The 23310-nt window shown below is 34.0% G+C and overlaps 1 protein-coding gene across 8 annotated transcripts in view; it reads right to left on the reverse strand.

Moving 5' to 3' along the window:
- PPHLN1 (periphilin 1) overlaps positions 1–23310 on the reverse strand; it is a 95453-nt gene that overhangs the window by 22031 nt on the left and 50112 nt on the right. For all 8 annotated transcript variants that reach the window (XM_081129404.1, XM_081129400.1, XM_081129399.1 and 5 more), the window contains 3 exons: positions 20427–20506; positions 14179–14298; positions 9214–9354 (listed from right to left, as the gene is read on the reverse strand). In XM_081129404.1, the coding sequence (XP_080985530.1) occupies positions 9214–9354; positions 14179–14298; positions 20427–20506 (341 nt within the window). The remainder of the gene's footprint in view (positions 1–9213; positions 9355–14178; positions 14299–20426; positions 20507–23310) is intronic.

The following is a 23310-nucleotide window of genomic DNA, read 5'->3' on the forward strand; positions in this document are numbered from 1 at the left end:
CTCTACTATCTTTTCTCTACCAACAACTTTCTGTAAATTACAGTCTATAATCACACCCTTTTCTCACACTACCTTAGTTTCTCATTTACTACGTGGGGACTGTGCCCTTTAACTTGTAGGATTTGCATTCACTAACTCCAGTTAATGCCAGAACTGAATTGCCACGTACCAGTTGGGGTTGAAACATTTCCTTCCTGATTTGTATCCTTTACAATAAAACTGTAATCTTAAGTATAGCACTTTCCTGAGTTCTGTCAGTTGTTCAAGCATATTATCAGACCTGATGGGGATCATGGGAACCCCAAAATTTGTAGCCAGGTGGTCAAAGTGCAAGTGGCCTGGGGACTCCCAGAGTGCAGCAGACGTCTGAAGTAAAGGCAGCCTTGTCGGGGACCATGCCCTTTAACTTGTGGGGTCTGCACTAATCTGGATGATTAACGACAGCACTGAGCTGCAGTATACCAGTTGAAGTTAAAACAGAGTATTTCCAAAGTCTTTCTACTAAATCAAGAGAAAGTCCCTGAGCCCATTACTCAACACTACTCAAGATCCTTCTATTATACCACAACAAATAAGACTTTATCAACGTCTACTCTATTAAGTCATAGTGATAAATGTTGTGACTGAGGAGTAGGGTAGGGGAATGAGCATATGGGGTAGAGATTAAAAAATACCCATGGAAGATATGGTTTTACCCAAACTAAAGTACTTGTAATTGCTCATTATTCCCAATGGTTCCCTATTTTCAATCTTATGTTCATGTCACTCACTACAACCTTTTTATCTCCTATGTCTACCTAGGAGATGCCTGCCTGAATTTTAAGGGTCCAAGTAAATGTCACTTCCAAACTGAAGCCTCTTTGGTTCTCCTAACTAAAACTGATTTTTAAAAATCTCTGTTTCAAGGCAAATAAGCCTAATATAATAAGTAAGGAGTAGTCAATTTTCTACTATTTCTAGTATAAACTTGAACAGGTCAACTGAGCTTTTTAAACACGTAAAATGAAGACAGGGCAAAATAATACAGTTATTTCCCAGAAAACTCTCCTGCCACAAAAAACTCAGAAATACATTCTTTTAAAAGCATAACTAAGCTCTTAAAGTAAGAGGAATTGTCAGCAGTCATAAATGAAGCAGCAGCAGAAAGAAACCAGTGAGATAAGCTAATATCATGGGCCATTGCTGCCCCAAAGAACCTAGAACTCAGAGCCTGGTGGAGAATGAGAGACATGACCTCTGGCCCATTCAAGATACAATTGGATCTGAGGCCTCCGCATAAAGCTAACATTTTTGTGAAAAGATGAATCAGGAAAAAAGCCAAAAAAACAAAAATCACCTGTCAGTAAAAGAAAATGACAGGGAAACTTCTCTGCCTTGATCTGGGCTCCTGGTGATGGACATAGTTTCCTCTAAGAATTCATAAGCACATCCTCTACCTTCATATACATTTTAAGTTCTAAATATAAGCTCACAACTCCAAAATACATATTATATGAGGGAACATGCTACTGAGAGCAAGAGTCAGCAGAAACAGCAGTTGGATTAAAGCCCTGAGAATTTTGATATTAAAATTATTGGTTATAGAAAATAAGATATTTAAAGAAATGAGAGAATGAAAACATGAACAATAAACCTAATTCTAGGCAGATTTACAAAGAAAACCAATTTGTCCAATTTTTACAAACGGAACTTTTAAAAATGGAAAATACAACTGAAATGAAGAACTCAATGGATAGGTTAAACAGCAAATTAAAGACAACTGAAAGAACACTTAGAGTTCTGAACAAAATACTCATAATTTCAGATAAAAAGTAGTAAAGATGAAAGAATAAAGTTTAAGAGAAATGAAAAAAAACTACCTATGTTGAACAAGAGTACATAAAATTAAAATAGGGAATAATCAAAATTCAAAGAAATAACACTTTATAATTTCCTAGCTCTAAAGAAAACTGTAAATTCTCAGAAAGCATAACTTATTTAAGCAGATAGATTGTTTTAAAATAAATTTATTATTTTTTAAAATATATCTTTATTGATTTCAGAGAAAGGAAAGGAGAGGGAGAGAGAGAGATAGAAACATCAATGATGAGAGTCATTGATCGAGCCCGTAACCTGGGCATGTGCCCTGACCGGGAATCGAACCCCGATCGCCTGGATCCCAGTTCGACGCTCAACCGCTGAGCCATGCCCGGCCGGGCTAAAATAAATTTAAAAAAAATCAATATCTACACATTATGGTGAAACTGCACATTAAAAGTAAATAAAATTTAAATTTAAAATAACCTCTCCATTGCCCCTTCACAGCTTGTCATAAAGATCCAAGTTTTTACACCAACAATAATTTTAACATCAATCTCAATATATATTTTAGTTATATGTGGTAAATTTATGAGAAATCCTCTCAATCTTGTAGACTCTAAAGACCATAAAAATCTGGCTGTATTTTTGCAACCAAATGAATGGTTCTGCTTCTTCCTTTACTAAGACCTCACCTGACCCATCTGACCTGTAACTTCTGGACTGTAGGTATAATTAATAAAGGGATGATGAAAAACACATGCAGCATAATAGTTGTTGAAATAAGCACAAGCAGCTTTTCTCCTTAGCTCTCCTCAAACAGTGCCAATGAAAGATGCTAATAATAGAAAAAAATTTCAGGGCAGAACAATGCAAACCATAATTAGAAATCAATGCAGTATAAAACTGTCAAAGTTCCTGGGCAAGAATTATAATTGAGGACCTTCAAAAGAAGTGTGTGTATGTACGTGTGTGTCTATACCAATAAAGCTAATGAAAAGAGATAATCTTCAAAGTTAGAAATAGCCTAAAGATAGAAATATCAATTCAATAAATAAATTTATTGAATTTATTTGATTGAATTTATTGATTTTTATGGTCTTTAGAGTCCACAAGATTGAGAGGATTTCTCATAAATTTACCACATATAACTAAAATATATATTGAGATTGATGTTAAAATTATTGTTGGTGTAAAAACTTGGATCTTTATGACAACCTGTGAAGGGGCAATGGAGAGGTTATTTTAAATTTAAAATTTATTTACTTTCAATTCAATACAGTCTATATACAGCAAAAGACAATGGAGTGTATATGTTTAGGAAAAAGTTTGGGGGAAAAATTGACATAAAGAAGTGGTTTAATGGGCAACAGGTGACCACCATATTTGTAGACATGGAATTTTAAAAATTTAAATTTAAAAATGTTTTAAAACCTTTGTAACTTGAATTCACATACCATAAATGATTATTTCAAATTTATCCTGAAATAAAAGATTTCCTATCAATCTAACATGGGGATTATATGGATAAAATAATAAATAAAAGGCAAAAGCCCTACCCAAAATATAACATTGTTGTTATATATTTTAAAAGCCTTTCCCAAGCAAACTAATTTTTAAAAGGTATATGAACAAAAATCAAGTCCTTGCCCGGCGAGCGTGGCTTAGCGGTTGAGCATCTACTTATGAACCAGGAAGTCAGAGTTGGATACCCCGTGTCAGGGCACATGCCCGGGTTGTGGGCTGGATTCCCAGCAGGGGGCGTGCAGGAAGCAGCTGATCAATGATTCTCTCATCATTGATGTTTCTCTCTCTCTCTCCCTTCCTCTCTCTGAAATCAATAAAAAAATATTTTTAAAAAAAATCAAGTCCTACTAGCCTCAATACAATCATGACCATCACAAATAAATGGAGGGAACAATATAGCACTATATTATCATCATCCTACACATTTCAGTTATTTAAAATTTACTTTGCCTTTTACCTTTCACTTCTAGTAAAGAGGGGATCACTAGATGAAAGTAACAGGAGGAGTCATTTTTTTCCCTCTTGGTTTTAATCACACCAATTATAATTTCAATCTATTCACAAAGATTAATTCAAAACACAAGGATTACCAAAGGAACAGATTATTTTTTAGTGTGACTTTTAAGTTACTGGTTGGAGTTTGGGCCTTATTTTTCTAAGTTGGGATTCCAAGCTAGCTAACAAAAACCTTGTAAGTACACAAGACTTAAATACCTTTCATCTACCATGAAAAAAAATACAAAACAGTAATAGCAGCCATTTTGATTACCGACAATATCCTAGGCAACTTAAATATACATTCCCATTTAATTCTAACATTATTATGAAGTGGGTAATATTACTATCTCCATTAAGAGTAGTGAGCAAAGCACAGCTCAGAAAGTGACTTTCCCAAAAACACACAGTAAGTGGCTGAACTGGGATTCAAGTCAAATCCTCTTAACTCCAAAATTCCTAAACTACTTGTTCTAACTACTAAAATAATGTAGCAGCATTGTGGCAATTCTCTATAAATCCTTCTTTTGGCTATATGAAACTCCATAGTGTGGAGTCTAGTCATTGTTCTTAGGGAGATGAAAATGATCTTCGATGGAAGTTAGAGACATAAGAAGCAAAGAAAATAACAGGGCAAATATTTAAATAAACCTAAATAAATATTAACTGAATAAAAAATACTGTTATCTTGTGGGGTTTTAAATATACATGAAAGGAAAACATATACAGTAATGGATCAATCAAGAGGATGTTTAATGGAGTTAAAATGCTCTAAGGTGTAGCCCTGGCTAGGTAGCGCAGTTGATTAGAGCGCCATCCCAATATACCAAGGTTGGGGTGTGGGTTCAATCCTCCATCAAGGCACATACAAGAAGCAACCAATGAATGCATAAATAAGTGAAACAACAAATCATGTCTCTTTCTCTCTCCAAAAAAACTGCTCTAAGGTGCCTGCATTAATCATCAGGTAAAAATACTAATTTATATTAATTAATTAATATAATTAATAAGTCAAAGATGCATGGCTTTAAAAAATGTATAACTACCAAGAAAATGTGGCTGTATGAAAACAAATAATAATTTTTAAAATTCAAAAAAGGAAAAAGGAGCAAAAAAGGACTACAGAATAGGAAAAACATAAATATATCAGTAATTGCATTAAGTGTAAATGGACCAAACGCTTCAAGTAAAAGACATATTTTATCAAAATGGATGAAAAAACAATTCAACTTTATGCTGCTTACAAGAAAAATCCCTTAAGTACAAGAATATAGATAGGCTAAAAGTAAGGTGACAAAAAAGATATGCCAAAACTAACACATTCACATATATAAGAACACCTGATTTGTTATACAGGTGTCAATGCTGAGCAGTGGGGAATTCATGGTCTTTACAACAAATGGTTCAGGGTCAAAAGGATGTCCACATGGAAAAAAATGAAACTTGATCCCTGCTATATTTAATACACACTATACACAAAATCATTTTCAGATGGACTGTAACTCAATGTGAAAGACAAAACAAAAATCTTCCAGAAGGTTTAAAAATATATCTTAAATAGGAGACAAATAATAAAGAAAAAGACTGAAAAGTCTGAACTACATTAAAAGTAAGAATTTTTATTCCTACAAAGATATCAAAAGAATAAAAAAGCAAGCCATAAAATAATAGGTTATCTGTAAAACACATAACTAAAAAGGGCTTGTATTCAGAATATATCAAGAACTTCTACAAATCAAATTTTTAAAAAGGACAACTCAATAGGAAAATGGGCAAGAAACTGAACAGGTAATTTTACAAAAAAGGATATCCAGCTCTGGCCTGGTGGCTAAGTTGGTTGTAGCATTGTCCCGCATGCCAAAAGGTTGTGAGTTCAATTCCTAGTCAGGGCACATACCTAGGTTGAGGGTCTGATCCCTGGTCAGGGTGTGTAAAGGTGGCCACAGAATTATGTTTCTCTCTCACATTGATGTTTTTCTTTTTCAGTCTCTCCCTCCCTTTCTCTCTCTGAGATCAGGTAAGAAGAAAAAAGGTAAGACAGCAGATGTTATAGGTAGGATTACATCTAAAAAACAAGGGATGAGAAATGACAGAGAAAATATGAGAACAATCTATGTTTTAGGAACGGGAAGAAAGAACAGGAAATTCTAAGGCAAAGGAAACTATTTATAGTACTTCTTATGTCTAGAAATATAGATCAGGACCAGTGAGATAAAAAACAAGCCAAATGGAAAATGTAAAAGCAAAATTACAAAGTCCCCCAAAATAAACAAAATATTTCATCATAAAATTATGTTTATATTTCATTTTGAACAAATGAAGGGGAAAAAGGAAAAAACAAGAACAGAAGTAAAAGGACAAGAGGTAAACAGCCCCAACCCTGACACTGAGGAGAAAATAGCCTCTCACCATTAAACCTATGTAAGAAACTTGCTATAAAATATTCTTAAGAAGTAATCTCAAAGTAGTCAATATTCCAAAAGTAATATTTAACACTGCCATAACCCCTTTGATAGTGATTTTCAACATACAAGGGCATTCACATAAAATTGATAATTCTGAGGGAGAATGTGCAATTAATCCCATTAACAAAGGAGGGAAGGGGCTCTGAGAAGTTAAAACACTAACTGGAGGCATCCAGTGTTGACTCTGCCACGGTACAGTATTTAGAAATGTCCTTGATGCAAAGTGTTCAGACTAAATAAAATTGTCATCTTACAAAAGGGGAACTGAATAGCAAAGGATAGTAATTTGAAACTGTTAGAGAAAATCCTTACCTAACACCGGTAGACAGTGGAGGAAGAGGAGAGGTGAGAGAAGGAAGGTCATACTTCAGCTTATGCGATGGGAAACACCTGTGCCAGGACTGCTTTATAGCTGGGTACTTTTTGTTTAAAGTAATGACATCCCTGGGAATAAGGTCCAAGATGGCCTCATCTCTTCCAGTACTTGTAGCATTTTAAGTATGGTTCTGATTAGGCTTGTTACCTGTACTGTCAAATTTTATATTTTATGTAAACATATAATCTTAACAGAGTCATCGATTTTCATATTTATAGGTTTATATCAGGTATAAAACAACTTATCTTTAAAGATTGAGATGCTTGGATTTGACATTTCAAATATGCTACAAATTGCTTTATGGTATAGTTTTCAGGTGAAACGCCCTTAAAATGAAAACTTTACACTTTTACTTCAGCAACAAGCTTCTGTAGTAAGAGCATGACCAGAATCTGAGTGACAAATTATAACATTCAAAAACTTTGAAATTTGGCCAAAATAAGTGATATATTTTCTATGTGTTTTGGGAATGAGACTTTTTCAGAGGTAAAACTTATGTGAGTATATTTTACTAAATCTATATATGTAAAGCCTGAACAAGTGGTTGGTAGTAATGGGCTGTTAAATAAAGTAGGGTAGACTTGATGTCTAGACAAGATAGTAGTGAGGGCTGCAGTTTTAAGAAGTTTATTACTTGCTCTGATAAAAAAAGAAAAACAAAGAATGTTCCTATTATGTAAGGGTAGTATGAAATGCTTAGATCATGCATATACAACAACAGAGTTGCGACTACTTTAATTTCATTTTAATCCATCATGCGTTAAAAGCTAATTCTTTTCCATGTCCCCAAATCTAGTTACCATTTCAGGAAGATGGTACATTTGATCATTCTTCTAGCCTTTTTCTTTTAAAAGTAAAAAAATATATATCCTATTATATATTGAGAGAGAATGAGCAAAAGCTAGGGAGAGCGCTGGGAACTATCAGCTGTTTAGATGGTGATTGAAACTATACACTGAAAGAGGGCCACAGGAGGAACACTGATTAAATATCACATCTTATTTGCTGAAGAAAACATTTTCTGTACAACTCATTAGCTCAATAAACACTAATTAATTACTGACTGATGACAGCAATGGTATATTTGAGTTTTAAAAAAAATTTTAACATAAAACCTCCATGTCCTTAAGAAGAAGTTAAAAAAATTAAAACACCTAAAAACCTATAATTAAATGCAGCCCAAATGGTCACGAAAATGGTGAAAGTGTAGAATTCAAATTCAAATTAAAAATTATATATTAAGTAGATTGATCTAGATAACCATAAGACTAATGATGTAGACAAGCAACAAAATGACTTGTAAATTAACTTGATTTTTCTTAGCTAACTAGAGTAAGTAAAGGGGTTCCTAGATGGCTAAGAAATAAAATTTATTCAATACAACAAGACTGGCATAGATATGAGTGGCTATAAAAAAATATCTTTACTAGCCCTGGCCGGTGTGGCTCAGTTTGTTAGAGTGTCATCCTGTGCACTGAAGGGTCTCCAGTTTGATCCCAGTCAGGGCAAGTCTGGGGTGTATATGGGAGGCAACCAATAGCTGTTTCTCTCTCTCCCTCTCCCTTCCTCTCTCTCTAAAGAAAAAAAAAAATGTCTTTACTAAAATAAATGTACATTTGATCTGAGTCCTTTTAAGTTAAAAGAAAGAATAAAAAAAATAACCCTCTTGATCAAGTGTCTCTTAATACTCTCCATGTTTACACGTTTTAGAACATCTGATTGGCACCATCTCTGGATCTAAAATGATTCCCATCTACATTTTAATTATAAATTATCAGATAAATATATAATCAACCCTTATTTCAACAGAGACATACTTATAGGTAGAAATATCAGCATTTCCATAAAATAGCATTATGTTAGAATAGTATTCTTTCTAAAATAGCCAGAGGTTTCAAAAATAAATTTGCCTTCAGAGTACTTGTTCTTTTTTTTAGTTATTATCCACCAAATAAGAAGACTTTTTCCCACACAAATGATAATTTTCTGTGATTTGAGGAATACCATGAATAATGCATTTAAAAAATATTTTCAGGCATATCTCTGCAATTGTATTGATTTTGATTTTATTAGTAGATACAATGTATCTACTAATACAACGTTTAAGAATGGTTGACAATGATTGGTACTAAACAACAAACTAAGATTCTCTGCAATCATATAATCATATACTCCAGTTAGGGTCCCTACTGGGGACAGAGCCCGCAACCTGGGTATGCGCCCTAACTGGGAATTGAACCAGTGATCTCTTGGTTCCTGGGTCGATACTCAACCACTAAGCCACACACAGCCAGGCAGAAGCTTGCTTTTTATTTAAAAAAACAAACAAGTAAATAGGGCTCAGGAACCAAACAAGTAAATAGGGCTCAGGAACCAATTTTGGTTTCAAAATTACTGTGAAACCAAACAATTTTTATAATTTTTAAAATTAATTTCAGAGTCACAAGTGGAAAAAGACAAAATAAAATATATCTATTCAATAACTACTGTAAATACCAAGTGCAAAGTGACAGGAACAAAAGATTATATACTGTAAGAAGACTGGATTCTCACCTGTTCAATCTCTTTGGTTTTTGATGCTATTGCTTTGGAGCGACTGTTTAGCTGACTGTCTTCATATAATTCTATGCCGTCTGTTGCATTTGACTCAGGTTCTTCTGGCTGGTCAATGAACAATGTTGCTGTAGATCCAGCCTTTAAGAGGAATTAGAAATCTTTAATTGCGTTCGTAAAGGACATATAGCATTTCAGATAACTTGTATAGGCACTAACTGGCAGACTGTATCAAGAGAACATGCTAAATTTAACCTGTCTTAAGAAAACACTTTCATCAATTGCATTATGTAAGGAGAATTAAAGAGGAAATGATCATTTTTAAAATTTTAGGTAAGACAAAGTCTCTAGGCTTATTTCATTCCAAAATTATATTTCATGCTATACTAAGACAGAGCTAGAAGGCTCTGTCCTGTAACTATTCTGTAAGTAATCTATTTAAGAAACATTGACGAGAAAAATTCCAATTGGAAGTAAGGGGTGTGTGTATACATAAACAATTATATTAAAAGGAACATGGGAAAGAGCTCTATTTTCAGAAGTTAAAACTACCACCTTGGCTCCTATAGCCTAAGAATTTACTGAAGCAAATAAAAAGGAAATAATTCCCAAAAGCAATAATGATCACGTCTATTTGAGAACAATTCATTAATGAATAAATTATCCCACAAAAAGCCTACAGACAATTATTGTATTTTCTAAAAACACTTGATAAAAAGAAAAATGAATGAGGAAAGACTTTATTTTAACTATACTCATTAGTTTTTACAAAACTTTACTATATGACAAATGCCAACCACTGCTCTAGGAACAACAGATATACTAATGAACAAAAGGGACAAAAGTTCTTGCCTTCATATAGCTCGCAGAAAGCAGTAACTTAGAGTAAACTGTTTGAGCTCATGTATTTTACTGTTGAATATTTTAGGTGGATGGGAGGTAAGGGAAGAAATAAGAAACATGTACTTCTTACAAGTTTATAAAAAACTTAGTGATTGAAGTTGAGGCAAACAGCAGTAGGTTTAGAGAAGTCATAAGACATATACTGATTACTGGTACTTTTTCACCAGTAAAAGCAGTGGCATTCCAACCCTAGTGTGTTGTATACTGCCACAGCTTCTCTAGAGAATAATCTGGCAGCATTTATCCAAATTTAGCACATGTCCCATTCACACAGCAAAGTTAGAGAAAGGCAAACACTGTATGATCGTACTTTTATATGGAATCTTCAAAAAGAAAGAAAAAGAACCTCATAGAAAAAAAGACCAGATTTGTGGTTACTAGAGGCAAGGGGTGGGAGTGAGAGTGGTGAGGGAGAATTGGATAAGGTGGTCAAACGGTACAAACTCCTTGTTAGAAGATAAACAAGTACTAAGAATGTATACACTGATGTATGTATGGTATATCTGAAAGTTGCTAAGAGAGTAAATCCTAAGACTTTTCATCACAAGGAAACAACTTTTTTTTTTTTCCTTTTTAGGGGGTAGCTACATGAGATGATGTATGTTAACTAAACACATTGTGGCAATCATTTCACAATATGCATACATATATATGTATGTCAAGTCATGCTGTACATCTTAAAGTTATATAGTTCTGCATATCAATTATATCTCAATAAAACTGAGGGGAAAGCTTATTAGTAATTAAATTCAGTTTAATTAATTAGATATATATTATCCAAGGTACTGTAGAGAAAATGAGGTAAGTGCTTGAGATATAGTCAATATATAGAACTAGACAAGTAAAAAAAATTGTTTTAACAAAGGCAACATAAGGTCATCAGAGAAACACAAATGCCATAAAATTTTACAATAGGAAGGGGAAGAAAATGGAATCAAGAAGGATCTTGAGTCTTGTTTTCTCAAACGCTACTGATTGCACTGAATGAATCTGAATGAGGACCATGAAGATGGGCATTCTTCACGGGGGACAGAATAAGCAAAGATATTGAAGTAGAAAATGACACCTTATATGTGAAAAAAACATAATTCACATTTTCACATTTGAATAAAAATGTTTAATTAAATTTTCTTCTACAGCAAAAAACCACCTGTTCTACTGGGACATTCTAATAGCCTTTACATAATATGCTTTTCATTCTCACAGCCAAAAGCAAAACTCTCCTAGCCATTTATTTCAGGACAGTAAATTATATCTCTATAAAACTTGAGTGTAAACTGGTTGGCGGCTAGGATGGTGTCTCTAATGCAGTGTTTGACACAAGCAGATGAAGAATGAATATGTAGTGAATTTAAGTAAACTATGAGAAAGCCAGTACAGTATTATGTTCTGAAAACATGTGCCTTAAAACACTAACCCTAAAATATGCATTGTGAAAAAAATTCTATAAACGTTTGATAAATTATGCAAACTTTATTATTCATCCTCCTTTCACAGACCAGGAATGAGCACATTAACATATTAAAAGCTCTGAAAAGTGCTGAATTATCAAAGTCAACCTAACTCTTTTAAATCTAGCAATTCCCAAACATACTGGCTAACAGAATCTTTTTTTTTCTCTCCAGATCATTAGGACCCTTTAGAATTACTATTTCATCAAATACCTTGGGAAACTCTCTATTAGTGGCCAAAAGGTAAAATTATAAAACTAAACAGAGGAATAACTACAACATTCCTGAATATTTAAGTATATCACTGAATGTATCTTCAATTTCATTGGACTTCACCTATAAACTACCTGGTCTCCCCACCAAATTGCTTAAAACTATATTGGTTGGCAGTAAGAGAAGATAAACTGGAAACCTAAATATTTAATCTCTCTGTACTCATAAAAATGAACCTATGTAATGTTTCTGAAGCACACAGACCACTATTTAAATAGTTAATACAAAATACTGTCACAACCAAATTTAAGTGTGGACACATGCCTGTGTGTGCGCACACGCACACACACACACACACACACACACACACACACACACACACACACAGTACTATATCAAATTCTTCCGGAGCATCAAAGTCCTTTTCTCCTTCCAGCTTATTCTTTCAAATCAGCCACAATTTACGGAACTGAGGTCAAAATTCTCAAAATACTCTATTTCAAAGAGCATGGATCACTGAAATGAGTAATTACTTTAAAACTACAAAAGAACAAATGTTAACTATCTGAGCAAAACGTTAACAAGATATGGTGGAATTAAGTTTTTAAACAAAAAACAGTATAAAATATTTAAATAAAAAGCAGAGTATAAAATAAAAATTCCCAACTGCTTGAGAAAGTATCACTTTAACTTGAAAAACATTTTAGGCAATGCTATGAACTTGAAGCTGCTTGTCAATATTAATGATATAAAACAGCGAACACACTAAAGTAATCTCAATCCAGATCTCACTCACCTTGCTCATGTTTGATCTATGACATTCCTTATAGATTTTTAGGGTTATTTACTTCTCATTAATTCAAAATCTAGGAAATTCTGGGCATGTTTTAGAAAAAAAATAAGGAGGTTTAAAAAAAGTCTTTCTAGACCCAATGCAACTGCCTATTCAGAATCAAGATCCAGTCAAGCAATAATAAAGGAAAATAAGTAGAATATTTAAAATCTGGGAAAGGTAGATAGTGAGATTTTATTTTTAATTTAAGAGATTAAAAAATGATGGAGATGAGTAAGATAGAATAAATATATCTTAATAAGCCTTGCTAATTGGAGATAAAGTATTTAATGAACAACAATGTAGTGTTTTGGAGGTTTTTGACTTTAAGTATTCTGAGAAAAATTATCAGTTCTCCAAAACAGCAATTTTGAAGCATTTATATCTATTACTAATATAAAAACCATTATTCTAAATTAGCAAAGAAAATAAGCAAAATGACCCTGTTAAATGTATCACTGTATTGTTCATGCATTTAAATAGTACCGGAAAGGTACCAAAGAGGGACAGACAGCTTGATGTTTTTGAACAACTTATTCAAGAATATGTATAAATATCTATTTTACAGCTACAATAATGAGAAAACCTTGACCTAATTAAGAATAATTGTTATCTAAATGACATAAAAAGAAAGTCTCCATTTGCGTAAGTACAGACAAAGTCTGGTTTGTACTGGTTTGTCCTCTCTAGGAGCAGTGTACATTAGTTATTTTGGAAAGGATCTTTCCACAGTTTATGAAGATGCACATAGGTATATAAATTGTATATTGAATTCCAGTGCTTGATCCCTTTTATCAAAGGATATTCCATGAAAAGCATCCAAAACATACTGAAAAGCCATAAATCTCCTCCAAAGAAACATAATTTGTCATGGTACAAAGATTCTTATATTCTCTGCCTGTCATGCCAAAATAATTCCTCAAGCACCAAATCCTGATTCTAAAAGCTTAATTTTGCCCATAAAACATCTATATTTCCCTATTAGAGATGTTATAAGTTATAAATTTTTTAGTTCATTTTCAAGTATAATACAAACATTTCAGAAACAGTATACTAAAGACCCAAAAATGCTCTCACCTTTTGGTACTCAAGATTCATCAAAGGTCACAGGTAGCCCAAACAATGCATAATTTCATTTCTTGGGATGTTAATGATATAATTTGCATACACTAGAACATGCAACATAAATATAGCCCAAGACCCAAGGTCTAATTAGTTTTCTGTTCTGAATTCACTGGTTTATCACTAGTGGCTTAGCATGAATTCTAGAGATACTTTTAACAGCAAGGTCCATAAAAGAAGCATATAAATAGTGCATTTTCCTTTTATTCCATATTTATATTATCCTTACGCTTCTAAACTATTGGAGACACTGATATAGTATAATTGTTGAATTCAGAGTCACTCATATTCATACAATTACTGAATGTGATAAATTTTAATAATCCATAAGAATATTTCCCCCAAATATATTTTAAAATTCTAGAACCAAATATTTTCTGCCCATAACTTAAAATCTAGACTAAACTCTCAAATGTGAAACATAAAGGAGAAATTATGCCTTACCTCATACTCAGAAATTTCAGGTAAGTTACTTTCATCTGCCTTCTCGAGCTTTTCGGCAGCCCACTTGCTTGCAGCCTCAGCAAGTTCCTTTTGAGTTAGCTTACTGGGTTTGTCTAACACCTAATAAAAACAAAAGAACAGTTCTGTTACAACCCTCAAGGGCTTTTAAACTTCAAATACATCATGAAATACACCCCACTTACACTTAAAATCATATAAGCCTTCAAATACATATAGAGAACAAGTACATTCTTTATTTGCTTTTCCAAAAATATTCAACATTGAATTTCTTTAAATAGCAATTCCTCTGGGACATATAGATTAGATCTTTTAATTCCATTTACATAAAACTTCAGAAATTCATCTAAGGAACAAAAGACACTGACAATGAACTAATATACTAATAGTATTTAGAACACATAAAACATCATATAGATTTCAACTTTCGATCTTTAATTATATTCAATGAAATAAAAAATGCAAAATCTTATCAAGGTAAATTCCTAATTAATGCAATAGAAAAATCCAGGTATGCTATTATTATAAGTTGTAATAATTTATATAAATCCTACTCTTTACACAAAATCAATAAACTTAAATTTCATTTTTTTAAAGAGATTCTTTTTTTAAATGTTTTTATTGATTTTGAGATAGAGGAAGGGAAAAGGAGAAACATTGATGTGAGAGAAACATCCAACGGCTGCCTCCTATATGCTACTAGGGATCAAGTCCCCAACCCAAGCATGTGCCCTGCCTGATGGGGAACTGAACTGGCGACCTTTTGGTGCATGGGACGATGCCCAACTGTTGAGCATCGTCCCATGCTCTAAAAGGTCACCACAGTTGGATGAGCATCGTTCCATGCTCCAAAAGGTCGCCAGTTCAGCAAGGGCTTAAATTTCATTTTTTGATACTACAATTACATTCTTCAAACATATATAATATACTTAACAAGAAATGGGATATGAAGTTACAGAGAGACCCAGGTTTGTCTGTAACTAGATAAATGATTTTATATATAATTTATGTAAAACTGACATTGTGAGTTTTGGTTTCCTCATTTAGAAAATGGGGATAAATAATATTCACTGTTTTACTAGACTTATTGGGGTGATCACTTTAAAAGTTATATAAATGTCTAATCTCTATGTTGTATACCTGAAACTACTAGAATACTGTATGTTAACTATAATTTTTAAAAAAATTTAATTAACAATATTCACTGTTTTACAAAGAAGTTGTGAGAGTCAAGAAAGGTAAGAGACCTGAAAGCATCTAGCATCTAATGCTTGGTACTCTAGTTTTTCCTTATTTTCCATATTTATTGCTATAATTCTGTTATAAAAACTAAAATATATTTGAAGATTGATCAGTTCATGGGGTAAATATAAAAATGAAGAAAATAAAATTTTTTTTCTAGATCACACGATTCTCCTAATACTTTTAACAGACCTATGCTATATAATAAGATGTAAAAGTTGTAAGGCAAAAATTAGAAAAATTCTTTCCTTAGGCCCTTATAATTCTCTGATTCCATTCAATTTCATTAGCATATATTTTCATCAATTAGGCCCTTCACCTCTAATTTTGTCCCCATCTCTTCTTTAAAGTCACATCACTGGATCCCAAATATATCTCCTCTGGATCACAGGGCCAGTAATCCCTAGGTTATGGTACAGTACCACTTATAAAGTGCTTGTATATGCAAACTCCCCAAAAGTATTTTAATTAAATGGTATTCCATGAATGAGGCTAGACTTGATTACCTCAACATTAGTAGCCAAGGAACTGAATGTTAAAAAAAACCCTGTGATTTCCCACAGTTACTAGTAAATGCTGAGCTGAAACTTAAAACTACGTCTTCTAGAACAAAAAAGCTCTTGACCTCCTTCCATAGGATTCAATTCACCAAACTACTGGCTTGCCATCCATAATGTTTACTGAAGATAATAACAATGCATCTATGTGGAGTGATTCCACAGCTACTGAAGAAGCCTAAATCTAAGTCCAAAGCCCTACCCATACATAAAGTTAAAAATGTATCAGTAATACCTTTATTTTTATTTAGTAATAGAGTTTAAAAGGTTTTTAAAAAGTTAAAAGAAAAACACACACAAATATATCAAATAAAAAGTATACCTCACTATTTTGGGGTATCTGTTCTGAAGACAAAGTTATATAGCAAAAACAAAGCAAACACTGTAAGTTATCTCTAGTAATAAAGGAAGCAAAATCTTCTATAACTCAATTCTCTTCTCATCTGTCATTAAATCTGTACATCTGAAAAACTCTCATTTAAAACTAACTTCTAAAAGCAGAAATTAAATTCTGAAAAACAGCCCTTGACTTCCTATACGAGGGCAGCCACAATGTTTAAAAGAAAAAGTCCTCCACCAGATCAGGAAATCTAGGCAATAAAGCTCGCCACAGCTACCACGTAACTCTGGGCAAAAGACAACATGAGGGGGCACTTTTCAAATACATAAAATGATTGTAGATCTAAAATTCTGAAATTCTGATTCCACCTTAAGACAAAAATGCAAATAATCTATGTAAACTTGTCAGACAAAAATATCTAAAATCCATTGTTATTTCCCACTAAATATATTTTAACATATGTCACAAAATTTTATGTTGTAACTTTCTTTACATGGCATTATAGTTCAGGGGAAATGAATATTTCACATATCATTATTTAAATATTCACAGTGACTTGGATGGGCAAGTACTATTTGCTCTTCTTTCATGTCTACCTGACAAGAAAAACAAGCCGGTATTTCAGGGGGGTAAAATACCCTTGACAACGTAAGACAGAAAAAGAAAATCCAATCCATCTTTCCTATTTAATATACCGAATTCTAGCATCCTGATTCCTGGGAAAGCTCTAAAGAAACTTGTCACAAAGACACCTTTTTCTTTTCTTTTCCTTTGTGGCAAAGAAGAGCCATCCCCTGAACAGCAACATAGATGATATCTACTCTTGTGATACCTACTCTTGTTGAAAAGCCAAATGTATCAAGGACAGAAAAACAAAAAGAAATGAAGAAAGAAGAAAATAGATATAAGAACAGTAAAAGAGTGTGAGGTGGTGAAGAGAATCTCTAACCGTAGAGAACAGATAGAACACCTCCTCAAAAACTTTAAGTTTTGAAGATCAGAGCTATGAATCATCTTTTCAACACATTTTGGGATGGTGGAAAGGTAAGACTTGGAAGAGGAGATGTAGTGAAAAGTAGATACGTCCTTGAGAAAATTAACTTCTGAGTCTCTTCTATAAAATGAAGATATATACCTACTTTTTAAAATTGCAAGGTAATTACAACCATAGTGTTAGCGAACACCTGCGTCACCTCACATAATTACCATTTCTTTTTTGTGGTGAGAACATTTAAGATCTCTTAGCAACTTTCAAGTATATAATAATTATTATTAACTATAATCACTATGCTGTACATTAGATCCCCAGAACTTACTCATCTGATAGCTGGAACTCAGTACCCTTTGACCAACATCTCTTCTTTTCCCCCACCCACTATCCCCAGCCCCTGGTAACCACCTTTCTCATCTCTGTTTCTGTAAATTCTGCATTTTTATTTTCATTTTTTTATATCTTTATTGATCTCAGAGAGAGGAAGGGAGAGGGAGAACAAGAGATAGAAACATCAGTGATGAGAGTCATGATTGGCTGCCTTCTGCATGCCCCCAACTGGGGACTGATCCTGCGACCTGGGCATGTGCCCTGACCAAGAATCAAACAGCGATCTCCTGGATCCTAGGTCGATGCTCAAATGCTGAGCCACGCCCCGCCAGGCTAAATTCTGCATTTTTAGATTCCACATATAAGAGAATCATACAGTACTGTCTTTCTCTGTCTATTTCACCTAGCATAAAGCCCTCAAGGTCTATCCATGCTGTCATAAAAGGCAGGATGTCCTTCTTTCTCATGACTGAAGTAATATCCCATTGTGTATATACACCACAACTTCTTTATCCATTCATCCGTTGAGGGACATCAAGGTTGTTTCCATGTCTTAGCTATTGTAAATAATGCTGCAATGAACATGGGAGTGCAGTTATCTCTTTAAGATCCTATTTTCATTTCCTTTGGGTATATACCTACAAGTGGGATTACAAGATATGGTAGCTCTATTTTTTAATTTTTTTAGGACCCCTCCCATACTGTTTTCCATAATGACTATACCAATTTAAATTCCCAAAACAGTACACAAAGGTTCCCCTTTCTCCACACCCTCCTCAACATTTATCTCCTATCTTTTTTATGAGAGCCATTCTAACAGGTGTGAGGTGACCTCTCATTGTGGTTTTTGATTTGCATTTCCCTGGTGATTAGTGATGTTGAGAAACTTTTCATTTACCTGTTGGTCATCTGTATACCTTCTTTGGAAAAATGTCTATTCAGTCTCTGAGCATTTTTAAATAAATCTTTGGGTATTTCCTATTGAGTTGTATAAGTTCTTATATTTTTTGGATATTAACCCCTTATTAGATATTTGACTTGAAAATATTTTCTTCCAATTCTGTAAGTTGCCTTTTCATTTTATTGATGGTTTCCTTTGATGTGCAGAAACTTTAATTTGATGTAGTCCCATTTGTTTATTTTTTGCTTTTTTGCCTTTGTTTTTGGTGTCAAATCCCAAAAAAATCACTGCTAAGACCAATGTCAAGGAGCTAGGTCTTCTTCTAGGACTTCTAAGGTTTCAGGTCTTATGTTCAAGTCTTTATTTAATCCACTTCAAGTTGATTTTTGCTTATAGTGTAAAATAGGGGTCCAATTTTATTCTTTTGTATGTGGCTACCCAATTTTTCCAACAGACTTTACTGAAGAGACGGTTCTCTTCCCATTGTATATTCTTGGTTCCTTTGTTGTAAATTAATTGACCATATATAAACAGTTTTATTTCTAAGGTCTCTATTCTGTTCCATTAATCTGTGTGTCTGTTTTTATATCAATATCATACTGTTTTGATTACTATAGCTTTGTAACATAGTTTAAAACCAGTAACTGAGTCTCTAGCCTTGTTCTTTTCTCTCAAGATTACTTTGGCTATTTGAGGGCTTTTTTAATTCCATACAAATGGTAGGATTGTTTGTTCTATTTCTGTGAAAAATGACACTGGCATTTTGATAGTAAGTGCATTGAATCTGTGGATTCTTTGGATAGCATGGACATTTTAACAATATTAGTTTTTCCAATCCATGAGCACAAAATGTCTTTCCATTTATTTTTAACCTATTCAATTTCTTTCATCTGTCTTATAGATTTTAGTATACAGATCTTTTACCTACTTGGTCAAATTTACTCCTAAGTATTTTATTCTTTTTGATGCTATTATAAATGGGATTATCTTAAGTTCATTTTCTCATAGTTCTTTTTGGTGTATAAAAATGCAACTTACTATTCAAATATTAATTTTGTATCTTGCAACTTTACTGAATCTGTGTATTAGTTCTAACCATTTTGGGGTAGATTCTTTAGGGTTTTCTGTATATATAGTGTCCTGTCATCTGCAAATAGAGACAGCTTTACTTCTTCCTTTCCAATAGGATGTCTTTTGTTTCTTTTTCTTGCATAACTGCTCTGGCTGGCACTTCCAGCACTCTGCTGACTAAAAGTGGTAAGAGTGGGCACCTTTGTCTTGTTCCTGATATAGAAAAAACTTTTAGCTTTGTGCCACTGAGTACAGTGTTAACTGTGGGCTTGTCATATATGACCTTTATTATGTGGAGGTATATTTCCTCTATATGCAGTTTGTTCAAAATTTTTATCATGAGTGGATGAATGGATATTGAATTCTGTCAAATGATTTTCCTGCATCTATTGATATGGTCATATAATGTTTATCTTTCATTTTGTTCATGTGGTATATCACACTGATTGATCTGTGGATGTTGAACCATCCCTGCATCTATGAAATAAATTCCACTTGATCATGATGTCCATCAAATATGCTCCAACTGAATATTCACTGCCACCTGGTTATGGTCAAGATGAGCAAGAGTACCAGTAAGTATTAATTTTAGCATAACCTATGGAAAAAAATTCTATGATAAAACTGCTCATTCACTCTGGTAGCTACTTTCAAGTTGTGGCTACTTAAGATTCAAGTTTTCAAATGCAAATTACCCCCATCAGGTATGACAATAAAGAATAAAAGCACCTGTACTAGACAGTCCACATCATTTACTTTGTAATTCCTCTTTAAATTTATTTTATAAATATAACAAACCTTTGACGAAGGAACTGTTGAAGACGTTGAGGGTGAAGTGTCTCTTGATGTTTTCAAAGACTGAATAGGTCTCTCTTTACCTATATAAGAAAATATGAAATGCAAGTTTTAGTTCATTTCTTTTCAATTAGAGTGATTTTGTAATTGAATAAACAAGGGGAGCATATACTTTAGTACTGAAATCTTCCATTACATTATTAAATTAAACCAGTTAGTATTTATATCTACCAATCTTTCTAAGAGGCTGGGCACCATCAAAAATTTCAAATAGCCTAAAACCAGTGGACATCTTATATGGCAATCTCTAGAGGCCACACCAATGCCAGTTCACAAACAAAGAACACTGAGAAGACCTCAAGAAAGGCAAAAAACATTTTAAAATCATAAATGTTTCCTCCTCCAAGTTCTTAAAATCTAACTTTCAATACATCACAATAAAAATCCAAGGGTAGTTATTATATGGATACCACCAAAGAGAACTAGCTAATTAAGCAGCAGCTCACAGAGAGCAGCATGAGGGAAATTTAGCAGGTATTCCTGAAATGTTTAGACAGTCTAAAATATGAAAATAAAAACTAGAAAACTATAATTTAGAGCTCTAGTCCAGAGCCTGGTATGAATGAGTACACAAATATATGATAAATGGTTAATAATATATCTGTATGAGATAAAATCATTAACCTTTATCCTTTGTCACTTCAGACACAAATGTCACTGCTCTATGTATACCATTGTTTTTACAGAAACTTTAGCCAGAAAATAGATTTAAATAATATTACTTTAGCTGGTTTGACAACAACAAAAATGAGTTTAGTTAAATATAATATTAAAAATAACAGTGAGTTGTTCCTGACAGAAAAAAATTTCATTACATTGTCTATGTGTCAAATATCACATAATTCCCTTGCTCATAACTGCTGGGAAAACCAGTGAAATTACAAAGAGGAAAAAGTGACACCACATTTGCATGACACAGAAGCTGGTCAAGAATGGATAGCAAATGAAGGCCAAGAAGGCAGTCAAGAACAGAGGCAAAGACAAAACAACTTTGCAACTGAGGCACAGCCAGCTTCTGTCAAAAAAGCCTCTTAGGCTCTTCCTGCTATGGTCAGGATAGCTAAGGAAGGGCCTGGAGACACAGGCTTTTGAGGACCTTAGTACAGCAGTGAATAACATCTCTTTCCAATGTCCTGCAGACCAGAAAGGCTTTCTCAAGACGCTCCCCTCACCTCTCTAGGGACATTTAGCAATATGTGAAGATATATTTGATTTCACAAGTGAGAGAGTGCCTCTGGTACATAGTACATAGTAAACAGAGTGCCCCTAGGGATGCTGCTAAACATCCTACAAATGCACAGGACAGCCTTCCATAACAAAGAATTACCCAGCCTCAAATGTCAATTCCTGCTCTAGGCACAGCATTCCAACTCTGAAGCTCCAACAGTCTTAAAAAAGACATAACCCTAGAATCTTTCAATTTGTGGCATCATTAAGAAGCTTTCACACTAAGCAAGTTTAAACGTTCTTGTAGAGCCCTGGCCGGTGCTGCTCAGTGGTTAGAGAATTGGCCTGTGCACCAAACGATCTCGGGTTTGATTCCCGGTCAAGGGCACATACCTGGGTTGCAGGTTCAATCCCTGGCCCGAGTCAGGGTGCAGGTAGGAGACAACCAATCAATGTGTCTCTCTCACATCTATGGGGTTTTTTTCCTCTCTCTTTTTCCCTCTCCCTCCCTTCCACTGTCTAAAAATCAATGGGGAAAAAATCCTCGGGTTATGATTAACAACAACAAAATTCTTGTAGACCTTAAAAATAAAAAATAAAATTATACCGGTGGGAGCGAGGTGCAGGGGGTCACTGGGGGAAAAAGAGGGACATCTGTAATACCTTCAACAATAAAGATAAATTTTAAAAATAAATTTTTTTAAAAACCAATCACCATCACTATATCTCCCCAAAAATTCAGAACATGATTTAGTCATTCCCTAATGTACTTCCATTGAATATGGTAAATTCCACATGATATTGTGTCAGTGTCAGTCTATCCCATACACCAAAAGCACTCAAGAGGAACAAGTATCGTAGCTTATTTATTTCTGACTACTCAGGACTTACCTAGCTCAAGTCCTTTAAGTAAAAAAGTAGGCACTCAAAAATTTGTTGAAAAGGTCATTTGATTTTTTACCCTTAGAATGCAATGACCTCCCCATCCTATTCAGATAATCTATTCCTTGAAAGGAGACGATGAGCTAAACCAATCAGCACAGCACATTAAAGGCATAATTGTAGGCTCAGTTCTGGCACACAGCAGCTAGGCACAGAAAAAAAACCTTTCACAAGCACTTGTAATCTCTTACCTAGCATTTCCTTTACAAATAAGACATCAGCACTACAGCTATGCCAAGTATGGTGCCCAAGTACAGTCTTAGAATCTTTCCTGATTTTAGGTGCAGAAGGGCTAATTCAAACAGATTTCAACTAATGTCAGTGTGCAGAAGCAAAGGAACACTGAAGGGAAGGCCAGGTGGTTGGCATATAGCCACATGTACTCATATATGACAAGTGCATGAAAGGGACAGGCAGGCAAGAAGCAAAGGGTAAAGAAAAGGATGATACAGAAAGCAGTAGAGAAGGCACAGAGAAGGTACAACAAAGTCCCCTGAACCTGCTGTTGTCAGATCCTATCTGCCAATGACTTGTCTATAGATCTCAACCTTCTATGAGGTAACTACTGCTGACCAGGAATGGCTGGCCAAGACAACCAATGCCCATATCCCCCCAAATCCTATTACCTGAGTCTACTGTTCAACTATGGTTCTGACAGTAGATCACTGGAGCAGTTACACACTTTTCCCAGTTCTATAACCTCAATCAATTCAAGCCC

This window comes from Miniopterus schreibersii, assembly GCF_964146895.1.
Source record: "Miniopterus schreibersii genome assembly, chromosome: 2".
Lineage (NCBI taxonomy): Eukaryota > Metazoa > Chordata > Mammalia > Chiroptera > Miniopteridae > Miniopterus > Miniopterus schreibersii.